This window comes from Dryas octopetala, chromosome 3, assembly GCF_963921425.1.
Source record: "Dryas octopetala chromosome 3, drDryOcto1.1, whole genome shotgun sequence".
Classification (NCBI taxonomy): Eukaryota; Viridiplantae; Streptophyta; class Magnoliopsida; order Rosales; family Rosaceae; genus Dryas; species Dryas octopetala.
This window is the reverse complement of record NC_141368.1, coordinates 2,128,120-2,147,060: the sequence shown is the minus strand read 5'-3', so window position 1 is coordinate 2,147,060 and position 18,941 is coordinate 2,128,120. Positions and strand designations below refer to the sequence as shown.

Here is an 18,941-nt window from a genome sequence, read left to right as displayed (position 1 = left end):
AAGAAAGATGTTTAAAGTTCTAGTCACATGACCCTCTCTTCCAATCACGTGTTACCGGTGCGAACCTCATGTGCACTCTACAGACTCACTCTCTCCGTCCCTCATCCAAATCCAATACACCCACTACGCCGCTGGCGCGTAACCATCAGCCAATTGACAGCGCGTGGAGTCAAATCTCCCAACTGTTCCCGAACGTTAAACCGCCATCCAAACTGACTTGAACACAACCAACTCAATCAACGCCTCAGAGCTCATACAAACCCTACCGTAGCCACCCCCGATCCTCCCTAGCCCCACTCAAAATGACGTTTTCGCTTTTCAAAATTCAAATTCCCACTAGAAGCAAACGGCGCCGTCAAATTCCACCGTCACCTCTCCCGCTATAAAACCCCCCACGTCACTCCCTCTCACTCTCAAAACCCTTCGTCTTCATCTGTCTGAGCATTTCAATCATCTCTGAGAGAACCTTCATCTCCTCCTCAAAACCCTAACTCTTACTCTCCCAAACGCTCTCGAAAATGCGTGAAATCCTTCACATACAGGGAGGCCAGTGCGGCAACCAGATCGGCGCCAAGTTCTGGGAGGTCGTCTGCGCCGAGCATGGCATTGACTCCACCGGCCGCTACCAGGGCGACAACGAGCTCCAGCTCGAGCGCGTCAATGTCTACTACAACGAGGCCAGCTGCGGAAGGTTCGTCCCACGCGCCGTCCTCATGGATCTGGAGCCCGGCACCATGGACAGCGTCAGATCTGGACCGTACGGCCAGATCTTCCGCCCGGACAACTTCGTCTTCGGACAGTCCGGTGCTGGAAATAACTGGGCCAAGGGTCACTACACTGAAGGCGCTGAGTTGATTGACTCGGTTCTCGATGTTGTTCGGAAGGAGGCTGAGAACTGCGACTGCTTGCAAGGTATTCAAGCATTATTTGTTTTTTCTGTTGTTTTTTTTTTTTTTTTGTATATTTGTGTTCCGGAAATCTAGTTACATGTTTTGAGGTCCTTACTGTAGTGAATTGCTAGATCTGCGTCCATTTCTGATATGTTGCTTAGAAATTGAAGTGAAATATCGTGGAATTTTGATTATACGTTTCAATTTCTCTGTTTTGTTACACTGTCTATGTTGTGGAGTATGCTAATTGTTCTGTATTGCTATTATTTTAGGGTTTCAGGTTTGTCACTCTCTTGGAGGTGGCACTGGGTCTGGAATGGGAACCCTTCTCATTTCCAAGATCCGAGAGGAATATCCGGATAGGATGATGCTCACATTCTCTGTGTTTCCATCCCCAAAGGTGTCCGACACTGTCGTTGAGCCTTACAATGCAACGCTCTCTGTTCATCAGCTCGTTGAAAACGCAGATGAGTGCATGGTGTTGGACAACGAGGCTCTCTACGACATTTGCTTCAGAACACTCAAGCTCACCACTCCAAGCTGTGAGTTCATTCTCCTTATTGATTTTCCGCCCTGTTACAATTTCATTTTAGAAAAGATTTTTGTTATACACCCTTTTAGTCCAGCATTGATTTTGTGTTTTAGTATTTAGGTCTTGTATTTGCCATGCTGAATGTTAGTAAAATGATATTGAAATTTTGATTTGGGGGGTTTGGGTATTGTTTTTACTTGTGGTGAATGTTCAGACAATCAAATTCTATATACACTTTCAGCTATGGTCTCTGAGTTTATGATTTTTGTTTGGGTCCTGTCTTGATAAAATATCATTAAATCCATCTCGTTGATATTTCTGTTCACTTGCTGACAACTTTGTCCTTAGTTTGGTTACCATATATTTTATAAATTTTACCATTGGACTAGCTGGTCTTACTTTTGGAACACATGCACAAACCTGTACATACACATGTGGGACTGTAGCCTCTCAGGGGTCCTAGTTTTCACTGCTTGCTGCTCCAGTATTCAAAGGCCTTTTAAATTATCTTATAGATTGTGTGCATGAGAATAACCAAATCATTCTTTGGTTTCATTATTTGTTTCTGCACACTCTTTTTGGTCTTGTAAGATTGGCATAATTGAGGGTTTAGGCTTATGTTTTCCAGAAACAGGGATCTTTAGATGCTGGTTTTCATATTATAGTCCTTGTTACAAACAATGCTGACATTGTAGACATGACATAAGCTGACCAGTGATTTCACTTGTTTGCAGTTGGTGACCTGAATCACCTGATTTCTGCTACCATGAGTGGAGTTACTTGCTGCCTTCGTTTCCCTGGTCAGCTCAACTCGGATCTCCGCAAGCTTGCTGTTAATCTTATCCCATTTCCTCGGTTGCACTTCTTCATGGTTGGGTTTGCTCCACTTACATCCCGTGGATCCCAGCAGTACAGAGCTCTTACTGTTCCAGAGCTCACTCAACAGATGTGGGATGCCAAAAACATGATGTGCGCTGCTGATCCTCGACATGGGCGGTATTTGACTGCTTCAGCAATGTTCCGTGGCAAGATGAGCACCAAGGAAGTTGATGAGCAGATGATCAATGTGCAGAACAAGAACTCATCATACTTTGTTGAATGGATCCCGAACAACGTCAAGTCTACTGTTTGTGATATCCCCCCAACTGGTCTGAAAATGGCCTCAACATTCATTGGCAACTCCACATCCATTCAGGAAATGTTCCGGAGGGTGAGTGAGCAGTTCACTGCCATGTTCCGCAGAAAGGCTTTCTTGCATTGGTACACAGGCGAGGGAATGGACGAGATGGAGTTCACCGAGGCAGAGAGCAACATGAACGACCTCGTTTCTGAGTACCAGCAGTACCAGGATGCTACAGCAGATGAGGAAGGCTATGACTATGAAGATGAGGAGGAAGTTCAAGAGGAGGCTTGATCTTGATTCTTGTCTGTTCTCCTTTTTTGTTGTGGTTATGTTGTGGAGTGAATCTGGTTTTGTTCCTTAATACCTTATTTGGGATTTGGATTGTTGGATGCAGGCTAGTCCCTTCGGCCTTTATTGGATGTTTGGTTATTTTTCTGTAGTTTAGGTTGTAGTAGTCTGAAAATATGCGTAGTAAGATGTTCATAGATATGTCTATTATAAGAGAGTGGTGGTGTTCAGTAAAGATTTGGATGATTAAATGTCCCTTTTGTTTGAATCTCTGATGGTAGATTATGCATGGTTTCTGGTTTCTGGGTGTTGAATGTAGTTGCAACTTGCAAATAGTTGATCGTTCCTTTTCATTGATGAATTGCTGGAAAGTTCAAAAGAAACTGAGAGATGACATGTGAACTTCTGGCAAAGTGAATTGTTTGCATGTGCCCACAAGCTGGCTGTGAGTTGAAGGCTGCAAAGATTCTTCTTGCAAAACTTTATCGATGTTTATTCCTTTATATTTGTATTTTAGCTCAATTGGTTTTGATGGAGCAAAGCAATGGCATTATTCATTTCACGATCACTTTTCACCTATATTTTGTGCTTGCCTAATAAATTGAAGGGTTACTGGAAAATGAAAATGAAATTAGATATATGTGGTCCTTTAGGTGACGCAATAAGTCCGTTGAGGACTTGGATCCTCTACCAGTTTTTCTCTACTAGACTGGTACAAGGCTTCTAATCATAGCCATTCAAAATATCCAAGAGATAGGATTGTGCCACGTGTTAAAAAAATCTGAGTGCACTTCAATTCCCTATCATTTCCTCTTCGCCACTCCCTCTGGCCGCCTGCCACCGCCCTTACCCTCCCATTTTCTTCTCTCCTCCACCCTCTTCCCTTCATCTCCTCTCCCAAAATCTGAGGGCTCAAGGCCTCATAATCTGAAAAATGGTAGTAAAGTAATGGTGGGCAGATGGGGCTTAGAATTGGGAGGGTTTAAATGGGTTTGTTTTGCTATGTGTGTTTTGTGTTTTGTATGGTTAGCGAGAAAGTGGCTCCGGCTGATACCATTTTGAGGCCTTGAGCCCTCAGATTTTGGGGAAGGAGATGAAGGGAAGAGGGTGGAGGAGAGAAGAAAATGGGAGGGTGAGGGCGGTGGCAGGCGGCTGAAGAAAGTGGCGAAGAGGAAAGAATGAGAGGGAAGTGCACTCAGATTTTTTTAACACGTGGCACAATCCTATCTCTTGGATATTTTGAATGGCTATAATTAGAAGCCTTGTACCAGTCTGGTTGAGAAAAACTGGTAGAGGATCCAGGTCCGTAAGTTGAAATCAAATTCACCCAACTGTTCTTTGCTTTCAGTTAGATGTCTCTATCATCTGGGTCCCTGGGGCAAAACCACCAACAGATAATGCCTATAAATGCTTCCAAATTAGTCTTCGATATAAGTCTAAAATAAAAAGGTTTTCGATATCAGTACAAAAAATTTTAACAGAGAATTCAGTCTCAATTATTTAATGTTCGGAAAGCAATATTTCTGGGACATATTTAATTCTGACTTAATGGGCCAATCAAGAAATAGTTAAGTACCCCATCCTAACCCAATTACCATTGAAATCGATGTGGTGCTGTTCCTTATTTTGTGGGGTTGATTCCCAGTTTCCCACCGGCCAACACTAACTGATACAACCACTAAAACACTGAGAGACCTTTGCTTTTGTGGGAGAGGCCAGGGTACACCTTTCCTACAATCCTACACCAATAAGCCACAAGGACCAATTAATCATAAAAATTGTACCACTTGGCTAGTTTGGAATTTAGATTGGGTCATCAGACCAAAAAAAAAAAAAAAGGATTGGGTCCCTTACGGCCTTACCTATATTTAACAAAACAATCCTATATACCGTCGCTTGCACAACAAGCACACAAAACTTGAATTGTACTTCATCCTCAATCCACTTACCTGAGCTACAAGGAATTAATGAAGGTTCATAGCCCTCCAATTTTAATTAACCTTTCAATTTTGGGCCTTGGGTACCATACTATGGGAAAATGTTAGCAAAAGGACTATAAATATACCTCTATTTTTAGTTGAGGATCCCGATTTCACTTTGATTCAATTAAGAACTATAATTTTTCAAATGGCTCAATTAAGTACATTCCGTCATATCTGTCACATTTACCGTTAAGAATTGGTCACGTGAGAGAAGAATTGGTCACGTGACCCTCACGTGACCAATTTATAAGGGCAAAAAAGTCTTTTCTCCCCTCCCCTCCCCTCCCCCCTCTCTTTTCTCTCTGCCCCCCAGCCAGCTCCCCTTCCCCGTCACAGTCACCCATCCCCGTCCCCTCCTCCCCCTATACCATCGCCATCCCTCCCCCCTCCCCCACCAGTCCTAGCCCAGCCCTGGCCCCATCCAGCTCCACCACCCCAACCCAGCCCCGGCCCCGTCGCAAAACCCAGTCAAACCCAGCCCCGTCCACCACACCCATCAGCACTAAGTGGGCAATGCCTGCTGGGAGCTCTACTGCTTGGAGCACGGCATCCAGCCCAACGGCTAGATGCCGAGCGACAAAACCATCGGCCGCGGCGACGACGCCTTCAACACCTTCTTCAGCGAGACCGGCGCCGGCAAGCACATCCCCTGCGCCATCTTCGTCGACCTCGAGCCCACCGTCATCGACGAGGTCCGCATGGGCACCTACCGCCAACTCTTCTACCCTGAGCAGCTCATCAGCGGCAAGGACGACGCCGCCAACAACTTCGCCCGCGGCCACTACACCATCGGCAAAGAGATCGTCGATCTCTGCCTCGACCGCATTCATAAGCTCGCTGACAACTGTACCGGTCTCCAGGGTTTCCTCGTCTTCAATGCTGTCGGTGGAGGAACCGAGTCGGGTCTCGGCTCGCTTCTCCTGGAGGATCTCTTCGTTGATTACGGAAAGAAGTCTCAGCTTGGATTCACTGTGTAGGGGGAGGGATGAGGCGTAGAGATATGAGAGATGGCGCTGGGGCTGGGTGTGACTGGGTTTTACGACGGGGCCAGGGCTAGGTTGGGGTGGTGGAGCTGGATGGGGCCAAGGCTGGGACGGGTGGGGGAGGGGGGATGGCGCGCAGAGATACAAGAGAAAATAGAGGGGAGGGGAGGGGAAGGGAGGGAAGGGGAGAAAAGACTTTTTTGCCCTTATAAATTGGTCACGTGACCAGTTTTTAACAGTAAATGTGACAGACATGACGGAATGTACTTGATTGAGCCATTTGGAAAATTATAGTCCTTAATTGAATCAAAGTGAAATCGTGATCCTCAACTAAAAATAGGGGTATATTTATAGTCCTTTTGCTAACATTTTTCCACCATACTATTAAGGTGGGCGAACTTATTGGTCAAACGAAAATAGTATTTGCTGCACATGACTTGATTTTTTGTTTTTATGATAGAATAAATTAAATGATTAATTAATTAGTCTCCAGGTGAATATTATAGATCCGATTTTCTTTTCTTTTGTTATCCTCCAATAATCACGGGAATCAAAAAGGCTGAATTTGTCTGAGTGTAAAGGCTGTAGAATAACCTTATTTTTTTAATCGATAATGTCTAAGCATATAATTAAAGCTAGATATATAACTATTTTTATGGTTGCTACAACACAAACTTTGTATATACTACACGTTTTCATACACATGGCAATTTAGCATGCCTAGCTAATCGATGTAGTACTATTTCTGAGTTACACATACATATGTCTTATTGATTCAAATAACACACGGCTAGCTATAGCCTCTATGATAGTGGTGTAAATCAAGCCCGATCGATCTGTGTGTGTATTGATCAGCAAGGTGCCTGTGCTGGAGCAACTTCTACAACTGGTCGACCTCGTGCTACCAAATTGGCCGAGTTCGTTGGTCCCGGTGCTACCAAGTTGGCTGAGTTTATTGGTCCCGGTGCAACGTAACCAGAGCTGCGAATCTCAGACATTCCTCGACGAGCATTTACTCCTTGAGCCTCACACAGTTTTGGAAGAAACACACCTACACATAACCAAAACATGCACAACAATTATTATCATTAATACTAATCAACTATTATATATTAACATTTTGAGTATTACAATTTGCATCATTTCAACTCAACGTCCTCTCTAATAATACTCTAATAATAAAGGTGAGATCTATCTATCTATACCTCATTTTTATTAGAAAAAGTACACAAAATGTTGACTTGACCGCCTCAAATTTGAACGAGGGTCATATTTATTATATATTATACCTTCACCAGCTGCAAGATTGAAGTAGAGGTCAACAATGTTTGGGCAGGAGTCATAGCACTGGGGCGAGCAAAGCTTGTGTGTGAAGCGAGACTCGAGGAGAGAGTCTGATGAGATTCCATATGACTTGCGGTCAAGCCCACAAGATTTGATGCACTGTTCGCTCTCGATCCAGTCCTTCAACTTCTCCGCTTTGATTTCTGATGTGCGGCATGTGTATGCTTCTTCTCCGGTGCCCCTTCTCACGTGCTTCTCCAGCACACAACGCTTGCCTGATGATGACACCGCGAATGCGCATGTGCCCTGCTCTAGATTCTCACATGTGATTCCTCCTGCGCGCATCCAAAGTAAATAACCCACAAATTTATAACCCGAGTAGAAACAAAACAATATATATATATATATGACATTATATATTGGAACGCAAGATTTAAATTCTATTTTCTACATGTTCTATGTAAATGATAATTATGTAGATTAAACGTTGGCAAACCTAGAGTGCCTTGTACACAAATGACAAGTGCAAGAGCCAGCACAGCCAGGGCCTTGAAGCACAAGTTGGAAGCCATGACTGCACAGCTAATGATCAAATAATGTGATTACGGAATAGAAAAGGTGTGAAAGTATAGTATAATGAAGAAGGTAGCTGAGTTTAGAAAGCTAGGAGGAGCGTGTGTGTTGTGGAAATGCATGGGTGGGCTGACTCATTATATAGGCGTTAATTTGGAGGGGTACTATACTGTAGCATATAGAAAGCTAGTTTCCTTAATATTAGGATGGACATGTTGGACTTGCAATGTGCATGGAAAATGGATTTTAGTGGAGAAATGACCCCACGTGAAAGGGCCTTGCTGGAGGGGTTTCTATGACCTTAATGCAAGTAATTAACATACTAGTCAATGTGGCCATGTCTGCCCGCTATCAACGGCGTAGATATGCATCGCTGATCGCTGTATAATACGATGCCACCACACCCATCTATTAGCTACGAATCTTGCCCTGCACTTATTTTCTTCCAAGTTCGGTTCAAAACCATCATAAATTATCAATTACTTCAGTAAACCGCATCATTAGACATTTTTAATTGAATCAGATATTTATGAGACCTAAAAAACAAAGCTGGTCCAAGTGTTCGCCGGCCCACTTAATTAAGGATACGGCGCATTTGATACTTAACTATACTCTATATTCTTTTAGTAATACTAGAGGTATCAACTTTGGATTATTGGATATCAACTGATCAAAGTGACAATAGGTTAATTAATTATTTGTTCATGTTTGAACCTTTTATTTACAAAATTAATTGAAGATCACTGATCGTCTTCATTAGTGATTAATTTATTTTTTGGCCAATAGTGATTAAATTTTTTAATTACTAATTTAGGGATTTAATTTGTTAGAGGGGATGCGTTAAGTTTCACAATTGTGCCTGAAGTAGTACAAGGTAGTAATATTCTTGTATATATTCCTTATTGTGTGAGAGATCCCTTTCTATATATTCAGATGAAAAACCAAAATAGGAATCCAAGTTCCCAAGGAGAGAGTTGTACGTGCACGAAATTGCATATGTATTAGAATTAATTACTCTAAGATACATGACAAACATTTTATTTAACTTCTACTATACCTATTGTTCAAATTTAACAATAAGGTCACATTTGTAAGTTATGATATTAAAAAAATATGTTATTAAAAAAATATGTTATTTTTTTTTTCTCTCTCTCTCTCTCTCTCTCTCTCTCTCTCTCTCTCGCGATCCACACTGCTCCACACCGAAGCTTCTTGCTCCGGCCTTCCCCCAACGAATGGCGACCACCGGTGTGCTCCCTACACCGGCGCCGACTCAACCCACCCTCCCCGCTGCCGGCTGGCCGCCACCTGCAGCAAATCGATGCAAGAAAGGGGAGTAATGCCACCGACTTCCTCTTTCTATCTCTCTCTCTGTGCTTGATCGAAGCCTTCTAATGGATCTGCAGTTTCACTTGCAGTTTTAGTAACTGCAGTTTCTGAAACTGCAGTTTATTTGAGTTGCAACTGCAGTTTCAGAAATTGCAAATGAATTGAAACTGTAGTTTCAGAAACTGCAAATGAACTGAAACTGCAGTTTATTTGAGTTGCAAGCTTGCAGTTGCTGTGTAAGTGAAACTGCAGTTTCTGAAACTGCAAGTGAACTGAAACTGCAGTTTATTGGAGCTGCAATTACTAACTGCAAGTGAAACTGCAAAGCGAACTGAAACTGCAGTTTTTTTGGAGTTGCAGGCTTGCAGTTGCAGAACGATGCTTGTGAGTGAAGATGAACAATTGGCGATTTGGTAAAGTTGAAGAAAGAGATCGATTTGGCAAAAAAAAAAAAATATCAGTTTTGGGCTGTTTGTGTAGTTGGTTTGTTTATGATGCATTTCTTTTGGAAGGTGTCCGCATATTGTATTTTGGGGGGCTGGTAGATAGTGTCCGCAAGTTAATAAAAATAGATTGAGTGGTTTTGGTTAATATTTTGCTTTGTCAGTACCTTATAATTAATGGACTCTATGTATTATTGTATAGCTAGTCCATATCATACCGTTAATTTGTTTCTGTGTGGTCCTTTGGTTAATTAATTTTTTCCTATTTTCAGATGGAATTCGCCATCTCTAATAGTCGGTCTATATATGCATGCGTTAAAACATTGAAACACATATGAAGACAAATGTTTACTACTTTCCTGGAAGTTTGCTTTTGGCATTTACAAGAGAAAATCTGGAAGCAAAAACGCAGACCGGCTTCTGTTTAGACTTCTACTATACGGAAGTCTGGAAGACCACTGCAGTGCACCTTGTGTTCAAAATTAATTTTTAATTTATTTAGGTTCATTCATTTCAAATCTAAATTTATTCTGGGTCAAAAAAAAAAAATTTATTTGTTTCGTAGTTTTTATTTGTACGCGGAAATAATGGCTTTTAATTTAATTTTTAGTTAAAAATTTTGTATTTTTTGTCCTTAAAAATAATATTCTAACATATATGGATCCTTCTTCTCTTCCGTTGTTTGCGGAGTCAATGCTTGAGTTAGTTACACACTTTAGGGCCATGGTGTACGGCGCAGAGTTTGTTTTCAATCGACAGAGACATCTCTTTGGACTTTGGACTTTCAACTTCAAATCTCAATCTTTGTACATGAAATGATGAGAGACGAGGAAAAACCATGCTTTTCACAATTCTTTGAATTTTTTCAACCTTTTGAAATTAACTATGGAAACAGTGGGATGGGATTTACTTATTTTACTTTCAGTCACTTTCTGTTGGACTTACCCTAGTCTGAATTTCGACCTCAAAAAAAAAAAAAAAGCCTAGTCTGAATCTTTCGATGAGATCATCTAGAAGACATGAATTATAAAGCCCAGAATTTTACTGGATGGGCTGGCCCGCATCCATGGTCTTCGACTATTGGGCTATAACTACGATAGTTTGGGTTTCACCTATTGGGCTATCGTCAAGATAGTTTGGGCTTCAGCTTTTCTCTCTAACGTTGTTGAGACAGAAAAGGCCATCTCTGTGGCTCTCATTTTCTCATGCCTGCCTCTTCCCTCTCTTTATAACTAATTGCAATAATATACACATTAGCTAGTTTAGTTAGTCATTGTAATTTCTAGTCAATTTGCACATGAAGTAGCTAGTTTCTTAATTATATATATATTGAAAGTACTTATATATATATTGACACAGTGAAAGTACTCTTCTGTAGTTGCAGGAAACTAATTAAATCTTCTTATCAACTTCCCCATATATATATATATATATTGGGACATATATAATTACAATACCGAGCTAGGTTACACATGGTGAATACTATAGGTGCATGAATATCAATTGAACACATTATGATTATTGAGTATTCATTCACGTGGGTTTTGCTTCACACTTGGCATGTCTTTTAAGTTTTAAAGTAGTTCAGCTATCATATATATGGCCCATGGCCCATGGGGTTTGAAATTATCCGACAATATTGACTGTTTTTAGTGCTGGATTTGTCAATCAAAACATTCACGCTGGTTTATCTTGTTGTGCCTTCCATCAATCTGTGTCAGAGAAAATCTCATGCAAGATTTCTTGTGTAAGATATTTCCTTTCAGCAAATTTAAATCGGATTGAGTAGGTCGATCGATCTTTAGCACCGACTAGTGATCAGGGCATGTATGTTGAATTTATGCGACTATGCGGAATTGAAGATTATGTAACAGAGAGAATTCCATGATTGCAAAAGCTGTGATGGGAATTTTATATGATCATAACAATTTTCTTTTTTCTGGGTTCAAGATAACAATTCTAACTTGGAAATTAGTATTAATTTAAAAATAGTTATATCTCTCTTTCTCATGTAAAATAAGACATGGAGCGAGACTGCGAGAGAATCTCTTGTGCTTCCTGCAGTTTCATATATCTTGAATTCGATCTGAAAATCTTAGCAACCCAGGCCAATTATAAGGAAGTAACAAGAGCAAACAACAACAATTAATCGGCACCAGGACTAGGAGTAATAAAAGTAGTAATTTATAGGCTTAATTTCATTTTATTTTCTTGCTTTTAGGAATATGATCGATCAACCTACATATATAATTTCATAATAATGAGACATATATATTCATGATCAGTTCTATGCTTAATCAGGCAGTTATGTGAACATATTATTTGCACAAATTCCTCAGAATTAAGCTGAACAAAGCCCCCAAAAATAACAACAAATCTAGATATTGAAATGGAATATGTAACCAAAAAAATCAAGAGGGCTAGATCGAGTGAAATATATATATATATTTATCAAATTCTCTAGCTAGTTCACACAGAAACAAGGGTTTTGTTTCGATTTCTTACCTGGAAATTAATATAAATGGATTGGATGGCAGGATTAGAGGTCACGATGGAAAATTCCCAAGAGATCGCATGATCCAATAGCAAACAAAAACCCACCGTGCGATGGATCGAGGTGATCCATATATTTGATTAATTAGATCAATGCGATCCCTTTGGAAGCCTCCACCTGCTCTAGCTATCTCTCAAGAAGCAGCTGCTGCTGATGAATCGATCGATCATATATCTCATACATATGCATAATACATGCATATGGCCGGGGTATGGAATATTGGTGGTCCAAGATCGAATTAATTAAGTAGTGGTTTTGGAGGGTTGGGTTCTTGGTATTTATATAAAGAAAACAAAGGTTGGCTGCGTTTGGCTTCTTTTATGTTAATTGTTCATACATTTCGTGTGAGATAGGAAGTTAGCTAGCTAGCTTGCACAATGCATGTGATATCATCAGACGTCTGTATATGACTCATATAGTCATTTATGAGATGCTTCTTTTTCCAATCAACTGTTACGTACTAAAGCTGCTTTTATAATCCCTGGCCTGATCATCACACTACAACAAATATGGCTTAAAGCCACCTTGAATTGAAACTAAATTGAAATTAGTGACCAATGACATTTTTTTGAGTCACCAATTAATACTTTAGTTGTTTTAAAAAATTTTAGTGGAGTTAATAGTTATTTTATGATCCACTAATTTGTACAATAGTTGACTAAGAAGTAGCTACACAAAGATAGTAACCAAACTTGAAAATTGGTGGGAGATTTATTCCTTTCCCACAACAATTCCAACTAAAAGAGGCAAATGTGGTATTAAAAAGTTGTCTTAATTATTATTATTATTTTTTTAATATATATGTATGTGTATGTTTGAAACAAATAAAAAATTATTGAAACATATAGTAGAAAACTAAAAAAATGATAAAATATTTAATATAAATACAAATAAATTTGGCATAATTTATGAAATATCGGATCAGAATGCCTTAGGAAAATTTCGGATCGGAATTTATAGAAACATTCCAATTCCAATCCAATTTTTTTCTTTTGAATTTTTGGATTTCGGCATTTTTAGATTTGAATCAAGCGTTCCAAAATTGAAAATTTTCGAATTGGAATCAATCAGATTTGGATTTTCCAATCTAAATCACACCCCTACCACTAGCCCATTCCCATTAAAAAAAAAAAAAAAAAAACTCTAAATACTTATTATAGAAAATTTTGAAATTATTTTCCTATGAATTTATAAAATTGTTTGTTTTAAAAAGAGATGCTTTTGTCAATTGGTTTAAGGTTTTATTTTGACAAAATTAAATGTTTAGATTTTAAACGATCTTTTGATCTACTTGGATAGGGCTCGGGAGTACGAGCGCGTAGACACGAAAAAGACGTGAAACGGAGCTACAACCATCAAGTTTTGGGTATTTTAAGTTAAAGGACAATTTTGTAAATTCGTCAGCTAGGGTTTTACTATAAAACCTAACTTCACCCTTTTTTTTTCTCATTTTCCTCCTCAGCAGCCGCACACCCCCCTTCTCTCTCTATCTCTTCTCTCTAATCTGCCGTGAGCTTTCTCCGGCCATCTCTTCCTCGTCCGGCAGCCATCGCTGGCAACATGGACTCCAATCGACTTGTCTCTTCTTCCTCTCTCTATTCCTGCCTTTTGATTGCCCAACAACCCAATGAAAACATGGATTTAAACCGAACCTGAACCGGCCTTCTTCTCCGATGGGTCACTAATTCCGGCGACCTTTTGCCGTCGAGTTGGTCCCGAAATCTTCCCCTGGGTGAGCTGAGTTCAATGGTGTAAACACCCAGCCCGTTCAGCCGCCGTACGTGATGGTTCGAAACCCTAACAGCCCTGACCCTCCTCCGTCGTTTCTGGCGATCTAGGCGGCAGATTCCGGCGATCTTCATCGGGGTTTACTCCTCTCCTCTGTTTTCATTATAATTTTTTTTTTCCTTATAATTTTTCTTTGTTCTAAACTTCTATGTTTTCATTATAATTTTTTTTTTCATTTGCAGGTCTCACTCTCTAGATCGATTTTTGATTTGGTATGGTTGTGTTTGTAATATTTTTTAGTTATTTGCAAATTGTACAAATCTATTTTAGGGTTTAGTGCAAGTCAATTTTCGGATTATAGCATGGTTGTGGAATTAACTTCTATGTAATATTTGTTCAGAAACTCTCTTTGTATAGTATAGTATAGATTTCGCATTGTAAAGTTGGTTGAGAAACTCTCTTTTGTATTGTGGGTATGTTAGTGATGGTTGATGTAATGTAGATGACAGGTTGGTATCTTCATTTGTATTTGTAAATCAGTTGTTAGATGGATGGTTGGATGTAATCAATGAAGTTTATGTGATGCTTTCTGCCAAGTTCTGCTATTGAATTTCCATTTTATCATTAAGTGTAACACTAGTGTTTAAGATGTATTAGATGCAAGACAGGAAAATTAAAGGATGGTTAATTATAGCAGCTCAATAATCATGCAGTGAGTACTGCAAGATTTAATGGAATGCATATATAATTGCTTTTGTAACTAAATGCTACTGTAATATTTGAACATTGGTGGGAGAATTGCTTTTATCCACTATTATACTTGCAACTACCTGCAACATTGGTGGAGAAATAAATTGTCAGCAGTGTTAGATAGTTTTTGTCTCCAAATTCCACCATTCCAAAAAATTGGTTTGGGTAGCCACTTTGCCACCCCTTTCTCTGCAACCTACTGCTTAAGAGTGACTGCAGGGTGGCTATTGATCTTTCAAACTAATTTTTAGTTGCTGATACATCAATAGATAACATAAACCAATAGTGGATTTAAGCAACAAATGGTGTAGTGTCAGAATTCAGAAAGCATGCATAATACAGAGACCCCATTCATATATACATATATATATGATTTATGCATTTATTAATTTATTTATTTATATAAGTAATAAAATGGCATATAACCAAGGAATAAAATTTTGAGTTTCGAGGAAATTTCGATGGAAATTTCGACGGAAATTTCAAAGATTTTTAAATTTCGACAGAAATTAGATGGAAATGACGGAAATTGCTATCAAAATACGGAAATTTTGAATGATACTTTACCATATGTTTATTTAACATATTATATACTAAATTGATAAAAAACATTGAAGAAATCAAATTATATAGTAGGTTTCATGTGATATAAGGTGAATATAATGCGAGCTGGAGCAAATACTGTTAAATAAAATTAGTATAATGAATAAACAAAATTAGTATATTATTTATACTGTATAATTTAATTATACACTAAAATCTAAACCCTAATACTCTATATATTATATATACCCTAATACTCTTTATACTCTATAATCTACATTAAATCCTATATACTCTATTTTTTTTTAGACTATTAGGTTTTAAGCCCTTTAGGATACTTTTAATTATTTTTTTATATAGAAATGTATTAAATTTGAAGGTTTAAAATAACTAAAAGAAATCTCAAACTTTTTTTTTCTTCTTTCCAATTGCCCAAAGGCCCCAAACCCCCCCTCATTTTTTTTCTTTCCTTACTTTTTTTTCCCCGTACCTCTCTCTTCAGTTTTTTATTTTTATTTTTTATCTTTCCTTCTTTTTTTCTCGTGTCTCTTACTTAGCCAAGCTTTGTCTTCACTAAGTGTAACAACCCAAATTTTGGCTTATGGTAATTTTGTTACTTAAATTTTTCAAATTTGTTTTAAGGTTTTTTTAAAGGAATTAGAAATTTCTTTAAATTTATTTTAACTAACTTAAACCTTTGGTTGTGGTTCTCGAGCTTAGTTGTGTGGAAATGAATTTTAGAAAATAAAAATTCAAGAATTTGACAATTATTATTTTTTTCAAAATTAAATTATAAGAGTAGGATTTTTCATAATTTTTTTGAAAGCAATTTGACTATTTTGAGCTTATAGGAAATTAGTACTCATCAATACGAGTTCGTAGAATTTTTCGGTGAATTATTTGGAGTCTCGAGCTATTTTTGGTGAATTTCTAAAGTTGGAGAAAATAGAAAATATGAAAATTTCGATAATTTTGATAAATTTCGGTAAATTTCGATAAATTTCGGTGAAATTTCAAAAATTTCAAAAATTTTGGCAAAATTTTCTCGAAAAATAATTAAACATGTGTTTCGATTTCGACACCCTAAAAAAACGAAATTTTCTACGAAATATCACCAAAAATTTCGAAATTTAATTCCTTGCATATAACAATTAACACATACTCTTTTTTCTCGATGATTATTCAATTGAGGAAAGAAAATTTGAATTGGGGGACCTCGATTAGAAATAAATATTTTTAACCATATATTAGAACTATAAATTTTAAACATATATACACTTTTAAAAATTGATGTAATAATTAATATATATTTCTTCCCACATGGATGGACAAATAATATGCTTAGTTTCTCCTAAATTTCCCATGTACAAAAAACGTACGTGACTATATATAGAGCTAGTGAGGGTACTCTCTAAGGACATCAAACACTATGATCAACTAGGCCGGCCATTTTCAAAATTATTTGGGCAATTCATAATAGATGGTGTACGTAATAATGCATGTAGATGATCAAATACCAGATATCCACATGGCCTACGGCATTGAATCCATCCGTTGAAATGTTCAATCGGAAAACGGGTTATGTTAGTCGTAAGGGGGACCGACAACATTACATGGGGCACTTGCTTGTGTTGCATGCATGCATTGTGTAACTTGTGTTATAAGGCAGGTACAGGTTGTAATCAACACAGCTAGCTATTCTTGCTATCAACACCCTCCGCATTATTCCCTTTTAGACAATGACACTTTCCTTCCTTCCTTCCTTTAAATTCGATCAATCTCTTACATATTCGTAATTATTTTTTATGCTATCTTATAGGCTCTTATTCGATCTCTTATAAGAATAGAACCCACAAACCCAAATTGGAAATTTCCTCACTAAAGAGCCTCTGGAAAAAGGGCGAGGTGCCGCCGGAGAGAGGGGAGGGGTGCAGATGGGTTTTTTTTCTTTTTTTGTTTTGCTTTTTCCTTTAATTTTATTTAAATGGAAATAATAGTGAAAATATCATTTTGTTACTAAATAACAATGATATATGGTTATTTAATTTTTTCTTACAAATAAAACAACATTCATGTCATTTGTTTCTTAGTTCTAACCATTGAACGTTATTTAATCTAAGGATTATAAATTTGTGTCAAAAGTTGTGTATTTAAAGTGGTGACATATATCCTAACCTTTAAATAAAAATTAACAAAATTAAAAGTCTAAATTCATAAACATAAATATCAAATAAAATTTTTTTTTAATATAAATATCTTATATTATCAAACTTCTCGCAAAAGAATATTTTCGTTATTCTATATACCAATTAAGTGCATAATCTCTTCGATTGAGACAAAAGGAGCTAGCACAACTAATATTAGTGCATATATAATTTTATTGCGCATCAACCTCTCACGAACATACAATCATAGAAATTCGTTTTCAATCATTCATATATAATTTTATTTCCTATACGTAAAGCTTTCTCTCCATTTCCTCAAAAGTCAAAAGGTTCCATCATGCAAAAAAAAATACTATATATTTTATTCCCTTCAATTACTACAAAAGCTTACAAAGGGGGTGATCTCAATTCTATTCCAAATATAAGAAATTTTACTTCATTCCATTGAATTTTTTCTGTATTGATAGCAAAGTTGATTTATATTGAGTGCTGCTATTTGCACACCCTTTTATAAAAAAAAAATCAAAACTAAAAAAAAAAGACACACTTACCCCTCACCCAACACACCCTAACTCCATTTTTTCTCTTCTGCACACCCCATCAACGGACAAAAAAAAAACACACACACACCCCCTTCATCTCCCTCACCCGACCACATCCACCGGCCACCCACGCAGCACCCACCTCCTCCCTCCCCTCCACCAAGCCCAGCCCCGTCGCACCCTCCCTCCAGCCCCGACCCAGCCCACCTCCTTCCCATCCATGCACCCACCGTCTCAGTCTCGCTCTCATGGCCTTGTCTCTCTCAGAAGATCCGCGCTCATGGATCTTCTCCTGGACATCTTAGGCTTCCCCGCCATTACTATCTGATCATGAATGTTGGCGACGAAGACGACCATGAGGTGGTTGCCTAGCATTTCCTTCTCGTCTTCCTCGCCCGCTTCGTCGAGATCCTCGGCTTCCGCCTCCGGGGACTCACCGTCCAAGAAGAAGGCCTGCGATGACGGCAGCGGCTGGATTTTCCGCTCCAGGAGGAAGCTCACGCGCCAGAGGAGGTTCCTGCATTTGGGCGACCCGGAAAACGCCGCCGCAGCCGCAACCATGATCAAGTGTTCGTCCTCGTCCGCCATCCTGCAGCCGCTGCCTTTGCCGGAATTGGCCAAAGACAGGTCCAGGGAGAGGTGCCCCGGCTGCAGTTCCGCCGTCGGGGACTGCCGATTGCCGTCGCCCAAGGTTGCGCACGGTAAAGGAGGTGGGGTGGGTCGGGGTTGGAGGGAGGGTGCGACGAGGCTGGGCTTGGTGGAGGGGAGGGAGGAGGTGGGTGCTGCGTGGGTGGCCGGTGGGTGTGGTCGGGTGAGGGAGATGAAGGGGGTGTGTGTATTTTTTTTTTTGTCTGTTGATGGGGTGTGCAGAAGAGAAAAAATGGAGTTAGGGTGTGTTGGGTGAGGGGTAAGTGTGTCTTTTCTTTTGAGTTTTGATTTTTTTTTTACAAAAGGGTGTGCAAAAAGAAAAAACAGGGTGTGCAAATAGCAGCACTCTTTATATTTTGATTTAAAATGTACTCTTTATTTCCATATTGGGTTTCACCTTCTCCCAAACGATCTATCAACCATTCCAGTTTCCACAAAGCCATTCGGTCCGCATCCTGGCCCAGGCCCTCCAAGCTCGGGCCTTGTTTGTCGTCCCTCGCCTGGCCCACCCCCGTAAATTATGGGGCTGTCTATCAAGTAAAAAGACTAAACAAACCCAACCAATTTCTTTTCCCACCCACACA

General features: G+C 39.0%; 2 protein-coding genes, 1 long non-coding RNA gene and 1 pseudogene across 3 annotated transcripts; 3 read left to right on the top strand and 1 right to left on the bottom strand.

Moving 5' to 3' along the window:
- The first annotated feature begins 263 nt into the window (after nt 1-263).
- LOC147289422 (tubulin beta-1 chain) lies at nt 264-3,395 on the top strand. Its single transcript, XM_086238587.1, has 3 exons — nt 264-912; nt 1,163-1,432; nt 2,157-3,395. The coding sequence occupies exons 1-3, from the start codon at nt 519-521 to the stop codon at nt 2,834-2,836; spliced, it is 1,344 nt and encodes a 447-aa protein (XP_086094713.1). The 5' UTR covers nt 264-518; the 3' UTR covers nt 2,837-3,395.
- Nucleotides 3,396-5,381: 1,986 nt separating this feature from the next.
- Nucleotides 5,382-5,792, top strand: LOC147289421 (tubulin alpha chain pseudogene; annotated as a pseudogene).
- Nucleotides 5,793-6,424: 632 nt separating this feature from the next.
- On the bottom strand, nt 6,425-7,747 carry LOC147289420 (PAR1 protein). The gene is made up of 3 exons (XM_086237549.1): nt 7,579-7,747; nt 7,088-7,417; nt 6,425-6,849 (listed from the first exon to the last, which is right to left on the bottom strand). Exons 1-3 carry the CDS (start codon nt 7,652-7,654, stop codon nt 6,650-6,652), a joined length of 606 nt encoding a protein of 201 aa, XP_086093675.1. The 5' UTR covers nt 7,655-7,747; the 3' UTR covers nt 6,425-6,649.
- A 5,699-nt stretch (nt 7,748-13,446) lies between these two features.
- LOC147289419 (uncharacterized) lies at nt 13,447-14,309 on the top strand. The gene is made up of 2 exons (XR_015121509.1): nt 13,447-13,847; nt 13,952-14,309. It is a non-coding gene; the product is annotated as an uncharacterized LOC147289419 (long non-coding RNA).
- The last annotated feature ends 4,632 nt before the right edge of the window (nt 14,310-18,941 follow it).